General features: G+C 36.9%; 3 protein-coding genes across 5 annotated transcripts in view; 1 reads left to right on the top strand and 2 right to left on the bottom strand.

Moving 5' to 3' along the window:
* The window catches only part of wdr25 (WD repeat domain 25), a 16274-nt gene extending 12611 nt beyond the window's left edge, over positions 1-3663 (bottom strand). For both annotated transcript variants that reach the window (XR_013782397.1, XM_079385832.1), the window contains exons 1-2: positions 3468-3663; positions 2452-2937 (exon numbers count right to left, since the gene is read on the bottom strand). Coding sequence is in view for 1 of the 2 variants with exons in the window: in XM_079385832.1 (XP_079241958.1) it covers positions 2452-2910 (459 nt within the window). In the remaining variant the exon portion in view is untranslated. The remainder of the gene's footprint in view (positions 1-2451; positions 2938-3467) is intronic.
* A 65-nt stretch (positions 3664-3728) lies between these two features.
* wars1 (tryptophanyl-tRNA synthetase 1) lies at positions 3729-15010 on the top strand. Its single transcript, XM_079385829.1, has 11 exons — positions 3729-3981; positions 4116-4211; positions 6538-6748; positions 6866-6974; positions 7403-7522; positions 7603-7785; positions 8384-8484; positions 8557-8669; positions 10118-10291; positions 10373-10513; positions 14742-15010. Exons 2-11 carry the CDS (start codon positions 4122-4124, stop codon positions 14898-14900), a joined length of 1401 nt encoding a protein of 466 aa, XP_079241955.1. The 5' UTR covers positions 3729-3981; positions 4116-4121; the 3' UTR covers positions 14901-15010.
* On the bottom strand, positions 15002-21539 carry slc25a47b (solute carrier family 25 member 47b). 2 transcript variants are annotated; one of them, XR_013782396.1, is made up of 7 exons: positions 20887-21529; positions 20751-20794; positions 20600-20671; positions 18557-18739; positions 17556-17805; positions 15908-16433; positions 15004-15382 (listed from the first exon to the last, which is right to left on the bottom strand). XR_013782396.1 is itself a non-coding variant. In XM_079385830.1 (6 exons), exons 1-6 carry the CDS (start codon positions 20921-20923, stop codon positions 16156-16158), a joined length of 864 nt encoding a protein of 287 aa, XP_079241956.1. In that variant the 5' UTR covers positions 20924-21539; the 3' UTR covers positions 15002-16155. The 2 variants fall into 2 exon arrangements, 1 of the variants encoding a protein (XP_079241956.1); XM_079385830.1 differs by having other exon boundaries at positions 15002-16433; positions 20887-21539.
* Positions 21540-22249: the final 710 nt, after the last annotated feature.

Raw genomic sequence — 22249 nt, 5'->3', positions numbered from 1 at the left:
AAACACCTTCACAAAACACACGCATGTTCCTGGAGCATCACAGGAGTGTCTAATTCATTTGTTTCAATTGATATTCAGTCTTTCTGCAGAGTAATTTAATCGGCTCATTCATTCTCATTCAGGTCTTTGACAGCAGCACTCTGCATAATGATTTATATTCATTAGTGCTGTTCAGGTTAATCATCACGACTAGTTCTCACACTGATCAAACCTCCAGCACTCGGTGTGCAACTTATCTTTAATTCTGTAATGCCTAAGAAATTTGGATTGGCTTAATTATGCATTGGTTGCTGATTGGATGTTGAGATGTGGGCGTGGCTCCCAGATGAGTGTGAGGGGCGGGGTTTAACAGAATATGTCACTAAAGAGAAGACTAACCAATCACTGGAAGATCCAGTTATCTTAATTAATAAATAAATAGGTTAAAATAAAATATTTATTAAAATAAGTAAATAGATTCAACTAAATAGAAAAAAAAAACTGGATATTTAAATAAATTTAAAAAATAAAATAAATCGACTAAAATAAATATTTATTCAATTAAAATAAGTAAATAGATTAAATAGTAAAAAAGAATATTTAACCCTTGTGCAACCTTATGGACATTTTTGTCCATTTCAGTTTTGTTTTTTGTTATAAGTGTGCCTGTGTTAATGCCAACTGCATAAAGTTTGGCTCAGGTGTTTATTTTTATTGGAATTTTAATATCTCACTCATTTCCTTCAAAAAATCAATTTTACCCTCCGTACAAAAATACTCATGCTCACACCTTAAGGACAGAAATGTCCCCATTGAAACCCATTAAAACTGTATGTTTAATCACAGTGCCGTTTAACTGTAAAATTATGCCATTTTGGTTAATAGGCTTTCATTCTGTTGGCAAGGCTTCAAAATGATTTTTTTTACTATTTTTTACCAGATGGTGCCATTTTTTCAGGTTTGGTCTATAAAGGGTCTATAAAGCAAATATTTGCTTTATTCCTGTTTTCTGCTTCTTCATATTAAAGAGCCGATTGGATAAATAATGCAGTTATAATTGTGTGTGTGTGATGGTATGGATGTCAGAGTGTGGTTTCTATGTGTGTCATAAAAACAAATTGTGTGTGTGCTTGTAATATTTGAGAACTAAAACTCTACTGTAAATCATAAATCCAAGCACTGTGTCACCAGCTGTGTTTTGCTGGCATCTAATGGGGAGAATGTGGTACTGCGTCCAAACAAAATCTTACTGAAAGCTCATTTTTTGAGATATAAACCTCAAATATGGAACACAACTTGTTTAGATTTATGGGTTTGATTTTCTAGCAGGTTTAGAGTTCAACATGTTCCATATATAAAATATTCATAAAATAACAAAATATTGTTCATAAATCTTTTTCATAAACTTAAACCTGTATAACTTTTTTTGGTTTCACTTTTTAAACTTGGTTTACTTCAACAATAATCTGCCATGGGTCTTCTTTAAAATTTTTGACAGACATTTTTGTCCACTATGGACCTAAGTGTAACTTTTTTTATTGATGCACAAGGATTAAATAAATAATATAAACTAAAAATAAATATAATAGTACAGTTCTGTAGCGAGTGGGAAAAACAAAATAATAATAATCTAACTTAATAAGTGTAGCTCAAATAGTAGAGCATGGCGCTAGCAACGCCAAGGTCATGGGTTCGATTCCCAGGGAAAGCCAGAGCTGATCAAATGTAGAAACTGTAACTTTAATTCAATGTAAGTCGCTTTGGATAAAAGCGTCTGCTAAATGCATAAATGTAAAATATTATTATTTAAATATTATAAATTATATTTTAATTCTGTTAAGAATAATAATTTTTCCAGTTATGATGCCTTAAAACAATTAAAAAAGTGAACATGGCAAACACTATAATACAGAAATAACTCCTGCACCGTGTAATCAATGCAGAAGAGTGCTGTTCTTCCTCAGCGTTTCTGTCTGGTTTACTTGAGATGCAACATGACAGAAGTTATGAGTCTTGTTTTCTGAGAAACTGAACATAATGATTAAAACAAGAACAAATATCTGTCAACGGCTCAGAAAAATCTACTTCATTCAAAGTATAAAGTTTTCATACCCCACTGACAGATATTTGTTCTTGTTTTAATCTAAACTCACTTTCTCAGAAAACAGGACTTCATGTTTATTTTGCGTCTCCAGGAAATGTATCTTGATTTAAGGATGTTTAGATATTTGTAAAGGAAAACAAGACAGAAATACTGAGGAAGAAATTATTTTTTTTCAGTGCATGCGATATTTAATGTCATAACTTTCTGAATTTAAGATTTTCAGCTTTTCAGGCCTTAATTTGTGTAAAGGGGAATGAAGACTTTTGAAGACCCGCAGAAGCACTGTTACGGGGTTAATCATCACCCAGAGATGAGCCACCTGTAGAGTTAACCGCTGGTCAGGTTAGGTTAGTTTAGGTCAGTCTGACCTTGAGGGTTCTGTCCATGGATGCGGACAGCAGCAGATGGCTGAGGTGATCCACTGGACTCCACTGAAGCGTGTTCACTGGACCCTGATGGGCCTGAATGCGGCTCTGCATGAGTCTGGGCAGCTCAACCCGACCGTGCCTTCGGCCCAGAAACGGCCGGACCCTCTCGGACACCTCAGACAGCGCCGGAGACCCAGCAGATCCAGACGGGTCCGGTTCTTCAGTCTGAACCACTGCGGTCTCCGTCAGTCTCTGTCTCTTAGGAACATACGGCCTCACCGCAGACGCCTGCAGCTGAACCCTCTTCACGGAGCCGGAGGAACCGGACTGTGCTGCTGACACACGTGATGATGAAGATGAAGATGAGGAGGAGCTGATGATGAGGGCTTCATCATGATAAAGCTGAAGATCCTGATCCGTCTCGCTGTCAGAATCCTCATAATCCACCAGTGAAGCCATATGAAGCTCTCAAACCCACACTACATGCTGATCACACCAGAACAGAGAGAAGAACATATTAGACAAACAACAGTTTTAAAATGAATAATGAAAAGAATCCTCTAATTAACAAACCATAAAACTCAGAGTCCAGCTATTATTAAACAGAGAGAATACTACACATATCTGTCTGTCTGATATATTGTGACCCTGGAGCACAAAACTAACTTCTGAAGCTGAATAATAACCTTTCCATTGATGTATGGTTTGTTATGATCGGACAATATTTGTCTGAGATACAACTATTAGTTTTTATATATTTACGGTAGGAAACATGGAACATGATCTTAATATCCTAATGATTTTTGTCATAAAAGAGAAATGTATAATTGTGATCCATACAATGTATTGTTGGCTATTGTTACAGATATACCTGTGTTACTCATGACTGCTTTTATATATGAGAAGCTTCTACTTCTACAGTCAATAAAACCCAAATGTATCTGGAGTTTATTATCATTTATATTACCATAATTAAATATAAATCATCACAAGAAACTAATGATCCATAAACTCACATTAAACGACGAATAACTGACATTAACGTCATCTGTCCTGTTAAAGTTCTTAGTAAATATTGATCCGTCCCGTCCATATCATAACACAAGCTTCATATATTAGTTTAAACTCGAATATTTCTTCTTGTTTACACGATTAATATTCGCGTCTGTCGCGCGGTGTTTACTTTGAAATATCAGCGAACACCGGAAGCGCGAATCTGTCAGGAACTTCCACAAAATAAAAGTCTCCTTTTAAATTCGCGTCCGTGAGGAACTTTCAGACAAAATAAGAGTCTCCATTGGATATTTCATGTTTATAAAACCCACATCCTATATTAAACAGCTTGCTTGTATTAATGTTATCAAAGTGAAACAGAGCATGACTGAAAGTGTTTTAAATAATAGTTTTCACTGAGATTAGCGTGTCTGCCTCACGCGCGACCGGAAGTGCTGTAGGTGGAGTGAGTGTTTCCTGTCGGGCAGTTATCGGTGTGACGCGCCTACAGTGAGTGGAAATCAGCAACACAACACGGTGCGTTTATTTATTCTTCACTGTTATTTACTGCTGAAATGAACAGGTTATTATGACCGGTGTGAGTGCTGATAATGTTGAGCATATGTCGCGCGGCAGGCACAATATTAATAACCACATTCACTTCATTACAGGTGAAGATGTCAGATTTGATCCCGATGGATCTGTACGAGAAGCTGACAGCTCAGGCAGACACAGTGAGATCTCTGAAAGCTCAGAAGAGCCCCAAAGTGAGTCTGATACTGAAATAATCATCATCTTCTGCTGCAGCTTTCATGACATGTGATGTGATTAATGACATGTGATTATTTAGTATTAGGTGCGTTCGACTTCATGCAGCACTTAGCAGACCGATCGGCGGCTGACTTGAAGCAGTGCATGCCGGTTAGAAATTTAGTCCGACTTGAACCGGCGCCGACCACACGTCACTGTCACGTGTGGCATCAAAGTACCGCGATAGCGTTTCGAGAGCAGCCGGCTGACTCAGACGGCGCAATTTCTCCAGAGCGACTGCGGGAGCGCTGATGACGACACAGCTGTTTCATGATTGGCCAAATTCATCACATGACAACAACGACGTGTATTTCGGGTTTATTCTGACAACTTCAGTCCCACTAATGCTCATATACGGACTTTCAAAAAAATAAAAATAAATTAACTTTTCATGTCATCTTCATCTTGTAAATCATGTTTATTACTTTACTTACTTTACTTTTGTCATTTAGCAGACGCTTTTGTCCAAAGCGACTTACAAATAAGAAAAAGTAACTAAAACTAAAAAGTTACAACTCTATAAATACTATCTACCCACATATTTAAGAAAATAAAGAAATTAAATAAAATTAACACATGCATATAACAACAACATTTCAATAATAAACATATCAATGACCTATGGTTCTATGGACCAAAGAGGCACTGCTAACCTCTGCCTCAATGGCCATGGCCTTGAATTTCCTGCATGAAACAATGGTTTTTAGGAGCAAACAATGGCAAAATGAGTATATTATGTGTATTCCTGAAAAACTTTGTTACAAAAAATAATATTTGGAATAAAATAAATGCAATTAATAATGTGGTTTGAGGTTAATTAATAAAGCTCTTGGAATTAATAAATGTAATGTCAACATTGGTGAGGCACTGCCTACCCTGCCTACCCTGACTGCACCTCCCTGTTCAGAAGAGCTTTTCCTGTTGTAATTTTTACGCAAAACAAACTACGTATGCAGTGTATTTTCATTTCACAAACTGTTTTTAAAAACCTAGTAACCAAGCAGGCTTATCTTAGATTCAATTACTAATGTCAACCCATACTGCACAAATATATATATATATACCCCTGAAAATTACAATGTTGCAATTATAACATTTAAACATTAAATCATAAGTCTAGTTATAGTCATAAATCTAGCTATTCCAGCTATTTGCATTTAGCATAATTGTAGACTCAAGATTGTAAATTTATTTTCTTGCTCCTGAAATATATATTTTGGTATATAAAGTAAATATATTTCCAATTTTAAAAATATGTTTCACTGTACTGCATATATCATTTCAATTTATTTTGGCCAGAAAAATATATATTTTGGCACATGGAGAAACCAACTCAACAGTGATATGTTGAGTTGAAGAATTTGAAAGCGGTATTCTCTGAGGTATTCTCACACATACACTCGTGAAAAGAAAAAAAAAAAAAAACAGTGTATTAAAAGATTACAATTATTTTTACTGCAATCATTTTTTTGTTAATTCGTTTATATAGGTTTTGTGCATAGGTTTATTTTGGACCTTTTTCATACAGACCCTTTACAGTATTAAGCTGCATAACCTATTTAGATAATCCTTTTTTTATGGAATAAATCAAATGTCAATCTTACAGACTTTTAATATAATGTGGTCATCATGGATTCTGATTGATACTAATTGTCTAGTTGCTGGGTTCATCCATCTTCACTTGCATGTGATTACTGCCAACAACTCTGCCTGGATGTAAACTTAATACAACATTCAGATCACTTTCATAAGCTGGTATAAATCATAATAGAAAGGCAAATAAATTGGGCTTATCCGTAGGCCTGTTCATGGTGTTCACGTATGAATGTCTTACTAAAATGTGCTTACCTAACTGGAGAAATAGTAAAATAAGTAAACAAATATGTAACATCCTAATTCTTTTATCTGTAATGAAAACCACATTTAGTATATACAATTATTATCTTCATAGATTATTTTTATTAAGTTGCAGTAGCAAAAACACACATAATGAATCATACTGCACAAGTCAAATTTTCAATATGTTCTGTTTATTTACTTAAAACTTGTTTCTGTCGTGATGACACCCTTTCAAAATATTACATACATCTTAAAGGTTTATTCTTTATTTTATTATTATTAGTTTATTATTATTATTGATTATGTGATTAATGACATGTGATTATGTTGTCCCTCAGGCTGATGTGGACATGTGATGTGATTAATGACATGTGATTATGTTGTCCCTCAGGCTGATGTGGACATGTGATGTGATTAATGACATGTGATTATGTTGTCCCTCAGGCTGACGTGGACGCCGCCGTCCAGATGCTGCTGCAGATGAAGCTGGACTTCAAGCGTGTCACCGGTCAGGACTATAAGGCTGGATGTCCTCCGGTGGACGGTGAGATGCTGGTGGATAACAGAGCGGCGCCGGAGGACGGAGATGATCAGGTGGATCCGTGGAACGTCTCCTCCAGCAGCGCCAAAGGAGTCGACTACGATAAACTCATCGGTCAGTCGATGTTATACTCATCATTTCAGTCCATCAGCGGAAGATCTGCTGCAGGTCTGACTTCATATATGACCCGTGATGAATAATGCACTAACGAGCTCATTCTGCTGCGGTCAGTGCGGTTCGGCAGCAGTAAGATCGATCAGGAGCTGGTGGACAGAATCGCCCGAGTCACGGGAAAAACACCGCACCGGTTCCTGCGCAGAGGAATCTTCTTCTCACACAGGTGCCACGGACCTCACTGGACATCAGAATAATACACAGGGAGAGGAAAGAAATAAATGTGTTGAAATAAATAAAAAAAGAAAATTTAATATAAATAGACAAAAAATAAATAAAACATTGATTAAAATTAGTAGTAAAAATAATGTTTAATAATAAAATTTAAATAAATAAAACAAATAACAAATACAAAAAAAATGATAAGTTCTACAGTAAGTACAAAGAAATCCATTATTAATAATGTTATTTAATAGAAATAAAATGTTTGCCATATTTAAATAATATTTTACGCTCATTAAGAATAATAATTTTTCACAGTATAAATTGGGGCTATGTAGTTGGAAATATATAGCTGTATTAAATATTCACATGAGGATCATGGCATCTGAAAGCTTGAGCAGCTGTGGTCTCATCTCTGTTTGTGATCCGCAGGGACATGCATCAGATCCTGGACGCGTACGAGAAGCAGAAGTCCTTCTATCTGTACACGGGTCGAGGGCCGTCCTCAGAGGCCATGCATGTGGGTCACCTGATCCCCTTCATCTTCACCAAGTGAGTCTTCCTCGGTGCGTCAGTGTTCAGCGGGAGTCTGTGAAAGCGCTGATGTGTGTGTGTGTGTGTGTGTCTCACAGGTGGCTTCAGGATGTGTTCGACGTTCCTCTGGTCATTCAGATGACCGATGATGAGAAGTATCTGTGGAAGGATCTGTCGCTGGACGAGTGCCATCGGTACGCGGTGGAGAACGCCAGAGACATCATCGCCTGCGGATTCGACGTCAACAAGACCTTCATCTTCTCCGACCTCGACTATATGGGGTAAAAATACTCACCGTTATATTGCAACGTTTCATGCTGTATCAGTGCATAAAGTATAATATAAATATATAAAGTATAAATAAGTTACAAAAATAAGTTAAAATATAGTGTGTGTATATATTTACATATTTTAATAAATAAATATTTTATGTAAATACACACATATATCTCAACAAGTAAATACATTTATTTATTATATACATAAATAGTATGTGTGTGTATATAATTTATATAAAATATATAGTAATATGTAAATGTCAATAAATACATATATATATATGTACATATAAAATAATAAAAAAATACATTGTGTGTGTATATATATATATATATACACACACACGCACACACACCTAAATAAATACATATGTATTTCCAATTTTATCCTTATATATAGTTCAATCATGTAAAGCAATATATATATTACTATATAGCAAATCTCAACTCCTGGATTGTTTATATTGTAAAATGTAACTGTATTATGGTCCAGCTGTAATCTGATAAGTGACTATAACGCATGAAGATATCATGATGATGATGATGTTCTGTGAAGCTGCTCTGAAGCGGTGTGTGGTGAATGTGACGTTTCTCCTGACAGGGCGAGTCCTGCGTTCTACAGGAACGTGGTGAAGGTCCAGAAGCACGTGACGTTTAATCAGGTCAAAGGCATCTTCGGCTTCACAGACAGCGACTGCATCGGTGAGGAGCGTCTCTGTTGGGCGGGAATCCCTCGAGTGTTTGTGTGTGGCGTTTAATGGCGTGTTCCTGCAGGTAAAGTCAGTTTCCCGGCCATCCAGGCGGCTCCGTCCTTCAGCGGCTCCTTCCCGCAGATCTTCGGCGAGCGGACGGACGTTCAGTGTCTGATCCCGTGTGCCATCGATCAGGTGAGACGCTCTGCTCGAGATCACGTGACCGCAGGTGATCATGTGACGTCTGCTCCTCACTAGGGCTGGGTACGGTTTCTGATTCTTATTGATTCCCAGTTTTGATTCCAACGCAGTTTAAAACAATTAGTAGATGTCAAACACATATGTGACCCTGGAGCACAAAACCAGTCAGGAGGGTCAGTTTGTTTATTTTTATTGATTTGTTATGATGGGACAATATTTGTCTGAGATACAACTATTAGAAAATCTGGAATCTGAGGGAGCAAAAAAATCTAAATATTGAGAAAATCTCCTTTAAAGTTGTTCAAATGAAGTTCTTAGCAATGCATATTACTAATCAAAAATTAAGTTTTGATATATTTACGGTAGGAAATTTACTAAATATCTTCATGGAACATGATCTTAATATCCTAATGATTTTTGGCATAAAAGAGAAATGTATAATTTTGATCCATACAATGTATTGTTGTCTATTGCTACAGATATACCTGTGCTACTCATGACTGCTTTTGTGCTGCAGGGACACATATTTTGTCTTTTTTTGCAAAACATTTAATTGCTGCTGAACACCATGAACAAAAATCAGCCGGCTGCAGAAAAACTGGACTCGATTAAGAGCTGTTTGTGTGAAATAGAGGCGCACGATTCTGGATGAATTGACTCTTTTTTTTTTTGAAGAAAAAAACAGACAACTAAACAAAATCTCAATGGAGTTTATGAATGATGCACGCAGGAATTAATTGGCGGAATCAAAGTTTTAATTTTACAAGTATCTGATTCCTGACCTTAGTGTCTCCCAACCTTTTTTATGATAAGTAAAAAAATCCCACGGCACAAAACTAAGCACAAAAATAGATTTTTTTACATTTGTTTTCTTCTTCCTCAATAATTGAACAATGCATCATCAGAGTTGGTGTTTCGGCTGAATATATGATCACACTTGCACTTAACTTTTTCTGAACATCATGCTCAAATGAAGTTAACGAGGTTTCTGACGGAGATCTGCGTTTTATTAGAACGACCGCATCTGAGACAGAAAATCAACTATTTTCATCAATATACAGGTTCTAAAGTTTATTGTAGCTATATGGGCACCGCTTTGCACAGGATATTAAAACACAAAAGTGTATTGCTACAACTAGACGGCAAATACTAACTCTTCAGACACACAAAACCAGACGGCGTTTGAGTAAAGAAAACTCTGCTCTTATTCAAACATCAGTTCTTTGATTACACTTGCAGCGTGGAGTTATTTCAACATTGAGGATCCAATGGAGTTACGAGGTTTAGCCACACGCTCCTTTGAATGAAAACATGACCAATAGCACTGATTTAAAATAATAATAAGGAAATATAACAGAGAGAGGAAGTTTTTGATGGTTGGAAACACTGCCTCAAGTCTGTGATTCTGGAATTGATTCTGGATTCTCATCCCTGCTCCTCAGGACCCGTATTTCCGGATGACGCGGGACGTGGCTCCTCGGATCGGTTTTCCCAAACCGGCTCTGCTTCACTCCACCTTCTTCCCGGCGCTGCAGGGAGCTCAGACCAAGATGAGCGCCAGCGATGCCAACTCCTCCATCTTCCTGACCGACACGGCCAAACAGATCAAGAACAAGGTGCTTCATCAGGCTTGATTCTGACTCGGTAGTGTTCATAAGCAACGAAGCTGAGACTGACACCAGCTCTTGCTGTTCCAGATCAACAAACACGCCTTCTCCGGCGGGAAGGACACCGTCGAGGAGCACCGGAAGCTTGGCGGGAATCCAGACGTGGACGTTTCCTTCATGTATCTGACCTTCTTCCTGGAAGACGATGAACAGCTGGAGAAGATCAGACAGGTGAGATCAGACTCATCACGGGATCCAGCTGAAGACGTCAGACTCGCTTATCGTTGATTAAAACCAGAAAATATTACTGTTATAATGAGATATTGTGTCAAACCTTATTTTCAGTGTTTATTATTATGCTCTTATTCAGTTTTGGGGGTAATGCAAGTTACGTAATCAGACGTAATCAGATGACCTTTTCAAGTAACTAGTAAAGTAAAGCATTACTTCTTAATATACTTCTCCAGTTCCTGTGTTACTGATGTATTGAGTGACAGCTCTGGTGTTGAGAAAAATCAGAGCGTTGTGTGTGAACATGATCTTACTGTAGTTCTAGACTAAATATCTACAGGATCTTACTGTAGTTCTAGACTAAATATCAACATGATCTTACTGTAGTTCTAGACTAAATATCTACATGATCTTACTGTAGTTCTAGACTAAATATCAACATGATCTTACTGTAGTTCTAGACTAAATATCTACATGATCTTACTGTAGTTCTAGACTAAATATCAACATGATCTTACTGTAGTTCTAGACTAAATATCTACATGATCTTACTGTAGTTCTAGACTAAATATCAACATGATCTTACTGTAGTTCTAGACTAAATATCTACATGATCTTACTGTAGTTCTAGACTAAATATCTACAGGATCTTACTGTAGTTCTAGACTAAATATCTACATGATCTTACTGTAGTTCTAGACTAAATATCAACATGATCTTACTGTAGTTCCAGACTGAATATCAACATGATCTTACTGTAGTTCCAGACTAAATATCTACATGATCTTACTGTAGTTCTAGACTAAATATCATCATGATCTTACTGTAGTTCTAGACTAAATATCTACATGATCTTACTGTAGTTCTAGACTAAATATCATCATGATCTTACTGTAGTTCTAGACTAAATATCAACATGATCTTACTGTAGTTCCAGACTGAATATCAACATGATCTTACTGTAGTTCCAGACTAAATATCTACATGATCTTACTGTAGTTCTAGACTAAATATCATCATGAGCTTACTGTAGTTCTAGACTAAATATCATCATGATCTTACTGTAGTTCTAGACTAAAGATCTACATGATCTTACTGTAGTTCTAGACTAAATATCAACATGATCTTACTGTAGTTCCAGACTGAATATAAACATGATCTTACTGTAGTTCTAGACTAAAGATCTACATGATCTTACTGTAGTTCTAGACTAAATATCATCATGATCTTACTGTAGTTCTAGACTAAATATCTACATGATCTTACTGTAGTTCTAGACTAAATATCATCATGATCTTACTGTAGTTCTAGACTAAATATCAACATGATCTTACTGTAGTTCCAGACTGAATATCAACATGATCTTACTGTAGTTCCAGACTAAATATCTACATGATCTTACTGTAGTTCTAGACTAAATATCATCATGAGCTTACTGTAGTTCTAGACTAAATATCATCATGATCTTACTGTAGTTCTAGACTAAAGATCTACATGATCTTACTGTAGTTCTAGACTAAATATCTACATGATCTTACTGTAGTTCTAGACTACATATCTACATGATCTTACTGCTGTTCTAGACTAAATATCAACATGATCTTACTGCAGTTCTAGACTAAATATCTACATGATCTTACTGTAGTTCTAGACTACATATCTACATGATCTTACTGCTGTTCTAGACTAAATATCAACATGATCTTACTGCAGTTCTAGACTAAATATCAACATTATCTTACTGCAGTTCTAGACTAAATATCTACATGATCTTACAGTAGTTCTAGACTAAATATCAACATGATTTTACTGTAGTTCTAGACTAAATATCTACATGATCTTACTGTAGTTCTAGACTAAATATCTACATGATCTTACAGTAGTTCCAGACTAAATATCTACATGATCTTACTGTAGTTCTAGACTAAATATCTACATGATCTTACTGTAGTTCTAGACTAAATATCTACATGATCTTACTGTAGTTCCAGACTAAATATCAACATGATCTTACTGTAGTTCTAGACTAAATATCATCATGATCTTACTGTAGTTCCAGATATGACTAAATATCAACATGATCTTACTGTAGTTCCAGATATGACTAAATATCAACATGATCTTACTGTAGTTCTAGACTAAATATCAACATGATCTTACTGTAGTGCTAGACTGAATATCTACATGATCTTACTGTAGTTCCAGACTAAATATCAACATGATCTTACTGTAGTTCTAGACTAAATATCAACATGATCTTACTGTAGTTCCAGACTAAATATCTACAGGATCTTACTGTAGTTCCAGACTAAATATCAACATGATCTTACTGTAGTTCTAGACTAAATATCAACATGATCTTACTGTAGTTCTAGACTAAATATCTACATGTATTTACTGTAGTTCCAGACTAAATATCAACATGATCTTACTGTAGTTCTAGACTAAATATCAACATGATCTTACTGTAGTTCCAGACTAAATATCAACATGATCTTACTGTAGTTCCAGACTAAATATCAACATGATCTTACTGTAGTTCTAGACTAAATATCAACATGATCTTACTGTAGTTCCAGACTAAATATCTACAGGATCTTACTGTAGTTCCAGACTAAATATCAACATGATCTTACTGTAGTTCTAGACTAAATATCAACATGATCTTACTGTAGTTCTAGACTAAATATCTACATGTATTTACTGTAGTTCCAGACTAAATATCAACATGATCTTACTGTAGTTCTAGACTAAATATCAACATGATCTTACTGTAGTTCTAGACTAAATATCAACATGATCTTACTGTAGTTCCAGACTAAATATCAACATGATCTTACTGTAGTTCTAGACTAAATATCAACATGATCTTACTGTAGTTCCAGACTAAATATCAACATGATCTTACTGTAGTTCCAGACTAAATATCGACATGATCTTACTGTAGTTCCAGACTAAATATCTACAGGATCTTACTGTAGTTCCAGACTAAATATCTACATGATCTTACTGTAGTTCCAGACTAAATATCATCATGATCTTACTGTAGTTCCAGACTAAATATCATCATGATCTTACTGTAGTTCCAGACTAAATATCGACATGATCTTACTGTAGTTCCAGACTAAATATCAACATGATCTTACTGTAGTTCTAGACTAAATATCAACATGAGCTTACTGTAGTTCCAGACTAAATATCAACATGATCTTACTGTAGTTCCAGACTAAATATCAACATGATCTTACTGTAGTTCCAGACTAAATATCAACATGAGCTTACTGTAGTTCTAGACTAAATATCAACATGATCTTACTGTAGTTCCAGACTAAATATCAACATGATCTTACTGTAGTTCTAGACTAAATATCAACATGATCTTACTGTAGTTCCAGACTAAATATCAACATGATCTTACTGTAGTTCTAGACTAAATATCTACATGATCTTACTGTAGTTCTAGACTAAATATCAACATGATCTTACTGTAGTGCTAGACTAAATATCTACATGATCTTACTGTAGTTCTAGACTAAATATCAACATGATCTTACTGTAGTTCCAGACTAAATATCAACATGATCTTACTGTAGTTCTAGACTAAATATCAACATGATCTTACTGTAGTTCTAGACTAAATATGTTTCAAGTTTAATTTATTTATACAGCACTGTTTACAGCAGCAGCAGCTGACCAATGTGCTTTACAGCATCAAATAAAATAAGCAGTAAATAAAGAACAAAATGACAGCTAAAAAACTAATTACATCAATATAGCTATATGAATGATAATATCTACATGTATTTACTCATCTCACCTGCACAAAAACACATTCAGTGTTCCTCAAAATCAATAAAAACAGTGAGATGCAAACTCAGGATATGATGGAAATCTGCAATGAAATATCCTGGATGTATTTTAATCCCATTTTATTAACCAATGTTTTCTAAATGTACTTTTCCTTCAGCCTGGGGCGTATTCACTTCACTTTTGTTGTGAAAGAGCTTTTTATTTTTATTTAATTAACCTTTGTTTATGTTAATAAAACATTTTACAGGTCATTAATGTTAACAGAACTTTCAATAATGTATTAGTGAATGCTGAACTAATTTAATACGTGCTGTAGGAGTTTTGTACGTATGAACTAAGTGTTAAGAAGTGAAAGCTTCTGGTAAAGTGTAAGCATAAACACTATTATGCGTGTGATGAAGTAGTTGTTGTGTTGCAGGACTACAGCAGCGGCGCGCTGCTCACCGGAGAACTGAAGAAGTGTTTGATCGAGACGCTTCAGCCCATGATCACCGCTCATCAGGAGAGACGCAGACTCGTGACGGACGAGATCGTACAACAGTTCATGAGCCCTCGCAAACTACACTTCAACTCCTAGAGACTCGCAGATCCACCACCACCATCATCATCATCATCATCATGCTGCTCTGCTCGCGTCTAATAAAGCTGATGCCGCCTGTGACCAATAAATAAAACACACTGATGTTTAAACAACACGTTTAATGTCATAATTACAGGACTGCTGATCCAGAACATTCTCATGAGTAAATGGTCCATTTAACACCTGATGGATTCACAGTCCATCTGTAAAACAGGACACACACACACCTGACAGAAAGCATGTTAGTGTGTAAATCCCTGATACGAGTTAAACACGAGTGTCTTTAACACATGCCAACAGTCTTCAGTCATTTCAACAGATTACACACAGAGAAGCAGCTCACGCACCAGACTGAGAGACACTGTTAGTAAAGGGTTAAACCTGCTCAGACAGGGAAAGGAGTAGTTATGATGGGTTCTGTTCAAACCCTTAAAGCAATAGTTCACCCATAAACGAGCATGAGCTCTAAATCTGCTCACCTTCAGTTCATCTGAGATCAGGATGAGTGTGTTTCTTCATCAGGTTTGGAGAAATGTGTCTCTGCATCAGTATCTCAGCAATGGATGCTCTGCAGTGAATGGGTGCCGTCAGAATGAGAGTCCAAACAGCTGATAAAAACATCACAATAATCCACACCACTCCAGTCCATCAGATAACATCTGGAGAAGACTAAAGCTTTACAGTTCAGAGCTGTTTTGTCTTGTAAACGCTGCTTGATCTGAGCAGATTTCTCTCCTGATTCAGACCAGAACACTTTATCACTGGAGGAAGAGTTATTATGGATTATGGATTTGTATTTTAGTTAAAAACATCTTAATGCTGGATGTGTTTCATCTTTTGTCTTCTCCAGATGTTAACTGATGGACTGGAGTGGTGTGGATTATTGTGATGTTTTTATCAGCTGTTTGGACTCTCATTCTGACGGCACCCATTCACTGCAGAGCATCCATTGCTGAGACACTGATGCAGAGACACATTTCTACAAACCTGATGAAGAAACACACTCTTCCTGATCTTGATGAGCACATTTTATTGTTTGGCTGAACTATTCCTTTAACCATTCATGATGCACAGACGATGATCGAGGTAGACACAGCAAAACACACTCAAATATATATTAATGCAAATGATAAATATTCTCTGTGCTTCTGCAGCTGGTAATAAAATCACAGCTGAACACACAAACGCTTCCAGCTGTGCGGTTTATAAAACACTGGTGCCTCGGTGAGGAATCACAAGTGCAAGAGAGGATCTACGACGGCGAACGGAGAAAGCGAACAACCAGTTCATAGGCAGCGAAGACGGACATGTTGACCGGAAAGGCACGGATGCAGTTCACCGTCAGACCTCTGAAGAGGACAGCGAGGCCTTCGCTCCTCACGCTGTGTGAGATGCAGTGAAAGAATCCTCTGTAGCGCCGGCCGCTCACGCCAGACACCTGCAGACGTGCCTTGATCACGTCCATCGGCGTCCCCACGGCCCATCCACACATCCCAGACACACCGCCGGCCAGAAGAACCACCGTCCAGCCTGGAACAACAGCTGACCGAGCTAATGCATCTCAACACACCAGCTGACCACTCACACTACATCAAATCTGCTTAATATTACAAACTTTCTGAAATGTTATATTTAAATATGCAAATGATACATCACTCAAATTAATTTGCATGCAATTCTGAAACAGAAATCTGAACACTGGATACTGAAGTTTAAAATTCTTGTTTGAAATATGTGACCCTGGAGCATCAATCTTTGGAAATTGATATTTATGCATCATCTGAAGCTGAATAAATCATCTCTCCATTGATGTATGGTTTGTTATGATGGACAATATTTGTCTGAGATACAACTATTAGAAAATCTGGAATCTGAGGGAGCAAAAAAATCTAAATATTGAGAAAATCTCCTTTAAAGTTGTTCAAATGAAGTTCTTAGCAATGCATATTACTAATCAAAAATGAAGTTTTGATATATTTATGGTAGGAAATTTACTAAATATCTTCATGGAACATGATCTTAATATCCTAATGATTTTTGTCATAAAAGAGAAATGTATAATTTTGATCCATACAATGTATTGTTGGCTATTGCTACAAATATACCTGTGCTACTCATGACTGCTTTTGTGGTCCAGGGTCACATATTAGAGTTAAAGGGTTTTATTTCTATTCATCACTCTATAAATCAGAAAGTTATGGAAGCTTGTTTCCACCACAGAAATAAAAGTAAATAACTTTTTTCACAGTTCTGATATTTTCCTCAGAATTCTCAGAATTGTATGATATAACCACAAAATTGCAAAAATTAAACTCAGAATTCTGAGAAAAACGTTTGAATCGTGAAATAAAAACATGATATTTTTATTTATACTGTGGTGGAAGCATGCATCCACAAAATACTGTCAACAGACAGAAAACAAACACATTTTCACCTGATTTTTAGGAGTAAAATGTTGTATAAATCAGTGTAAATCAATAAAACTTTAGTTTTGTGCATGTAAGAGATATGGACTGGAATTGAAATCTACAGGCGCAGATAAAGTGCAATAAAATAAAGACTTAAATGTGTATTTTGGATGTTTTCTTTCTACTAGTCTGAAATGTGCATTTGACCGAATAAGTTGAGAAGTGTTTTGATCTGCTGATGTACCTGTCTGCTGGCTGTCTGCGGAGCGCAGGAGATCACAGATGCTGGTGTAGGTGAGGAAGTACGTGGCGAAGGAAGGGCCGTCGCGCAGCGCTAAAGCAGCGGAGCCCTTATAGAGCCCCAGCAGACCCTCGTCCCGCGCGATCCGGAGCAGACAGTGGAGCGGCCCGCGGTATCTGGGCCTGGAGCCCGGCGGATCGCTCTGACACTGAAGACGAACTTTCACCATGTCTGCAGGAGACATCACCAAAACCTGGAACCACAGCAAACACACACGCAGTCACACACACCAAACAGTTAGGATCTCTTTCATTTGACAAAACAAAAAACACCATTCATACAGATTTATGACCCTGGAGCACAAAACCAGTCATAAGGGTCATTTATTTTTGAAATTGAGTTTTATGCATCATCTGAATCTGAATAAATAATCTCTCCATTGATGTATGGTTTGTTATGATAGGACAATATTTGTCTGAGATACAACTATTTGAAAATCTGGAATCTGAGGGAGCAAAAAAATCTAAATATTGAGAAAATCTCCTTTAAAGTTGTTCAAATGAAGTTCTTTGGTCCTCGATATTTAAAAAAAATGGATGAACAAATCATAAATGGACTGCAATCAACATCAAGTTCAGAAACGCACCACACAAACTTCAAAACATCAACGATAAAACAACCATTTTTAAACCTTCCCTTAAAACACTACACCCAAGGAATGTATTCCTAGCAACAGAGCTAGTACTGTATATAAAACACTCTTAAACCTATAAAAGAAATGCACATAATTACGGCTCTCCCTTCTAGAATGAAAGTGAACCTCTCTTACAAATACATCATATTCTAACAGATACTTTGAAACCATTTCTTTTAATATCTCAAACACCATCACCAGTTTTAGAAAAGTTACCCTTTTTTGACTTTTAAAAAGCTAATTTTCCTCTAATGTTGATCTCACAAATGCATCAGTGGATGTTGTTTCATGAGAACTAGTTCTGAAGCACCTGAGAGACGCCTCCAGCGAAGCCCGACAGGAAGATGTCAGCTTTCCGATGCGGCTCGGCGGCGCTTCTGTGCCGCAGCTCATGCAGGAGGTGCAGGACGTTCCTGTAGGTGCCGAACACCAGCGAGGAGCTGATGGAGACGGTGCTCAGCGGCATGGACATCCCTCGGTAGAAACCACTGACCTGAAACACGCCGGCCGGTTAGCTACAGGCATAGCTCACACAAATTAAAATTCTGTCATCTTCAGAACACAAATGAAGATCTTTCTGATGAAGTCCGAGAGCTCTCCGACCCTCCATAGACAGGATGCTCACACCATCAAGACTCAGAAACGTTGCGAGGACATCGTTAAAATAATCCTTTGTGAAATTACGGTTGAGCCGCTGATGTCACATGGACTATTTTAACGATGTCTTTGCTACGTTTCTGAGCCTTGATGGTGTGAGCATCCTGTCTATGGAGGGTCGGAGAGCTCTTATGGGTTTGGAACGACATGTTAGTTAGTTATTAAAACTCTGTTAGTTAGTTACTCGTGGAAGATAGTTTCCACAACTGAATAAAAACAGTTACTTCTGCTGCGTTCAGGTCCTCACGGGATGTTCATTCTTGAGAGTTGATAAGTCGTAATAAGTCACTTTGGTCGGAACAAGATGACGATTTAACTTTTCTACATAAAATTCAACGATTTTTTAAAACTCTACATCTACATAATGATTAATAAAGAATGTGCATCATTGTGTTTTGCTTGTTTCTGTTTTTATTCAACGTGATGTAAACTGAATCTTTATATATTCTACGATAATTATACAATAATATAATATTTATAACGACTGTGTGGTGGCGTTCATGTGCGTTCAACACGTAAATACCATCAATCCGACATGACCTGAACACACCATTAATTTAGCAATTCTCACTTTATCTCGCAATTCTCACTTTCTTGTAGGACTACACGATATTTCGAAATCAAATCGATATCACGACGTGGTTAATTGAAATAGTCACATCACGCAGGAGATTTATTTGAACAAATATATGCTTGATTGTGAAGCGTGTAGTTCTTGTCAATTTAAACATTCAAGCGATTTAAACCATTCAAGTGCAAGACGACGATTGTTAAAAGTTTATTTGTTAATCGCGTTGTCTTTCAGGTCTTCTTGCGTTTGAACAGAACACTCTTAAAGTGACAGCAGCCTGTACTGATGTCATTACCGTTAATCAAACAATACAACACAAACTCTATCGCTGCACCTCACCAAAGAACTTATGAAGCTTTAACCAAGGAATAACCTATATTTCATTTATATAGTGAAGAACTTTTATTATTATTTTCCATGCAGATGCCCTCCTAATAACACCCCCCCCCCCACTAACTCTAGAGTATCTTTTTAAATAAAGCTATTCATCTGGTGAAAAATACCTGTATTTATTCATATTGTAATATATATTGCAGAAATATTGTGCAGTCCTGACTGCGAGGTTATCTCTCACATTTCTGACTTTACGGTTCTAAATGCAGAATCTGCAGAAATGTTCATAATTGTAGCAAAATAAGAGGGATTTTCCCTGGATGTGCTATTTGAGATGTAACAGATGTTCAGATATAGTCCACAAGACAAAATAACATCACGATGAGAGAGTTTCTCTTATTTTGTTTAAAGATTATTATTATTAATATTTTCTCAGATTCTGAAAGGGGTATGTAAACTTTTGATCTCGTAATTCTTAGTTTATATCTCATGCTTGATTTGTATTTTTTCACAGTTTAATTTGTATGAATTTATAATGCTTAGTGTATGCCTAGACTTAAGCATCGTTTATTCTCACGGCTGTCAGGCTTTTAACTTATTACTTATATATTTTCAGTTTGTGTGTTTTATGCTGTGTTTCTCTTCGGGCTCACAATAAACTGAACCTTTTTTCCTTGAAATTGCAAGTTTAAATCCTACAATTTTGACTTTCATTCAGAATGAGAGATAAAAGTCACTATTAGCTTTTGATTAATTTTAATTCCACGGCTGAGAGTTTGTGCAGATACTCACTCCTTCAGTTCTGCAGGTTCTTCTCACACAGTCCCAAACACCTGTGTCACGTGTCCGAGTCTGCATTCTCACCTGCAGCATTGATCAGTGTTACACACCTGATACAGCACACCTGTCGTGATGAAGATGATGATGATGATGGTGGTCTCACCTTCACTGTGTCCAGCGGGTACCCCACCGCCACTCCTAAAGCCCCTGAGCACACAGATCAGAACACATTCTTCATCAGAGAAATCATGCACATCATTCTGCAGATGATTCTCTTATTCTGATAGAAACACACCGACCTCCGACAGAACCGGCGACGAAATCCGCCAGATGCATCACGCTCAGAGCCAGCAGAACCGATCAAGAATCAGAGCCAGCAGAACCGATCAAGAATCAGAGCCAGAAGAACCGATCACATACAGAAGAATCAGAACCAGCAGAACCGATCAAGAATCAGAACCAGCAGAACCGATCAAGAATCAGAGCCAGAAGAACCGATCACATACAGAAGAATCAGAACCAGCAGAAATGACCCGAGCCGATCAAACAGAAGAAGCGGAACCGATCACATAGATGAATCGGAAACGATCCGAACCGATGAATCAGAAGAACCGATCAAGAAGAATCAGAATCATCCGGTTCGATCCGCCGAACGCGAGTCATCAGCGCGGAACGGACAGACGCCGGTTAACGATCTGATGATGATGACTGTGAAGAGGACAGAGATGAAGAGAAGTGTGTGTGTGTGTCATTGCAGAAATGTGAACCGAAGGTCACGATCTCCTTCAGAAACAATCGTTCCGAATGATCGTTGGCGCGTGAAGCAGCGGTGGTGCTCCGGTCCCGTGATGCTCTCTGAGAGATCTGTATCAGATACCGAGCCGCCGGTGCCGGTGCCGGTGTCAGACCGTGTTTGTGTTCCTGCAGTGACCGCTGAGCGGCGCTCTCCACTGACGATGATGAGGATGATGAAGAGTCACGTGTTACACAAACACAGATGATTCGCTGTTAGTCTGCTGCTGTAAACCCCGCTCAGCCAATCAGATCCCGAATACAGAAAGAGTTTTATTAATAATTATTTATAGCGCATATTGTTTGATTATATTTGAACGATATACCAGGACTATTTTCATGACGAGAAACAAATAAATAAATACATATGCAGCCCAAATAACATCAAAAGAAAACAAAAGGTGTTTAACGTGTATATTGGATTAAAAAAAGAAACAAATCTCTAATAAAATAATCAAAAATAATTAGAACCAAGTCTGGCCTCACTTCATTAAAAATATGTTTTTTCATGAATAAACCAAATGGAAGAGTTCTAGAATAATTAAAACTAATAGATATCAAACCAAACCAACTTTACAATTAAAAATTATTATTTTAGAATCGTTAAGATTATTAAAGCTATTATAGTTTTTTCCACTTTCAATTTAATTTTAGTTAGTTACAGTAATTTTGTTGTTTTTGTCATTTTTATTGTTTATTAGATTTAAAAAATCTAGTTTGAAGTAAGCAATTATTTTAATGGTTTAGTTTCAGTTTAAGCTGGCGTCAGCATTAATTTTCAGTAATCAGTAATAGCTTAGAATGATGAATCATTATTATAAATAATAATTGTGGCATAATTGCTGATTAAGCTGCATCATGCTTGTAATG

Source organism: Barbus barbus (assembly GCF_936440315.1).
Source record: "Barbus barbus genome assembly, chromosome: 30".
Lineage (NCBI taxonomy): Eukaryota > Metazoa > Chordata > Actinopteri > Cypriniformes > Cyprinidae > Barbus > Barbus barbus.
This window is presented reverse-complemented; position numbering and strand designations above follow the sequence as displayed.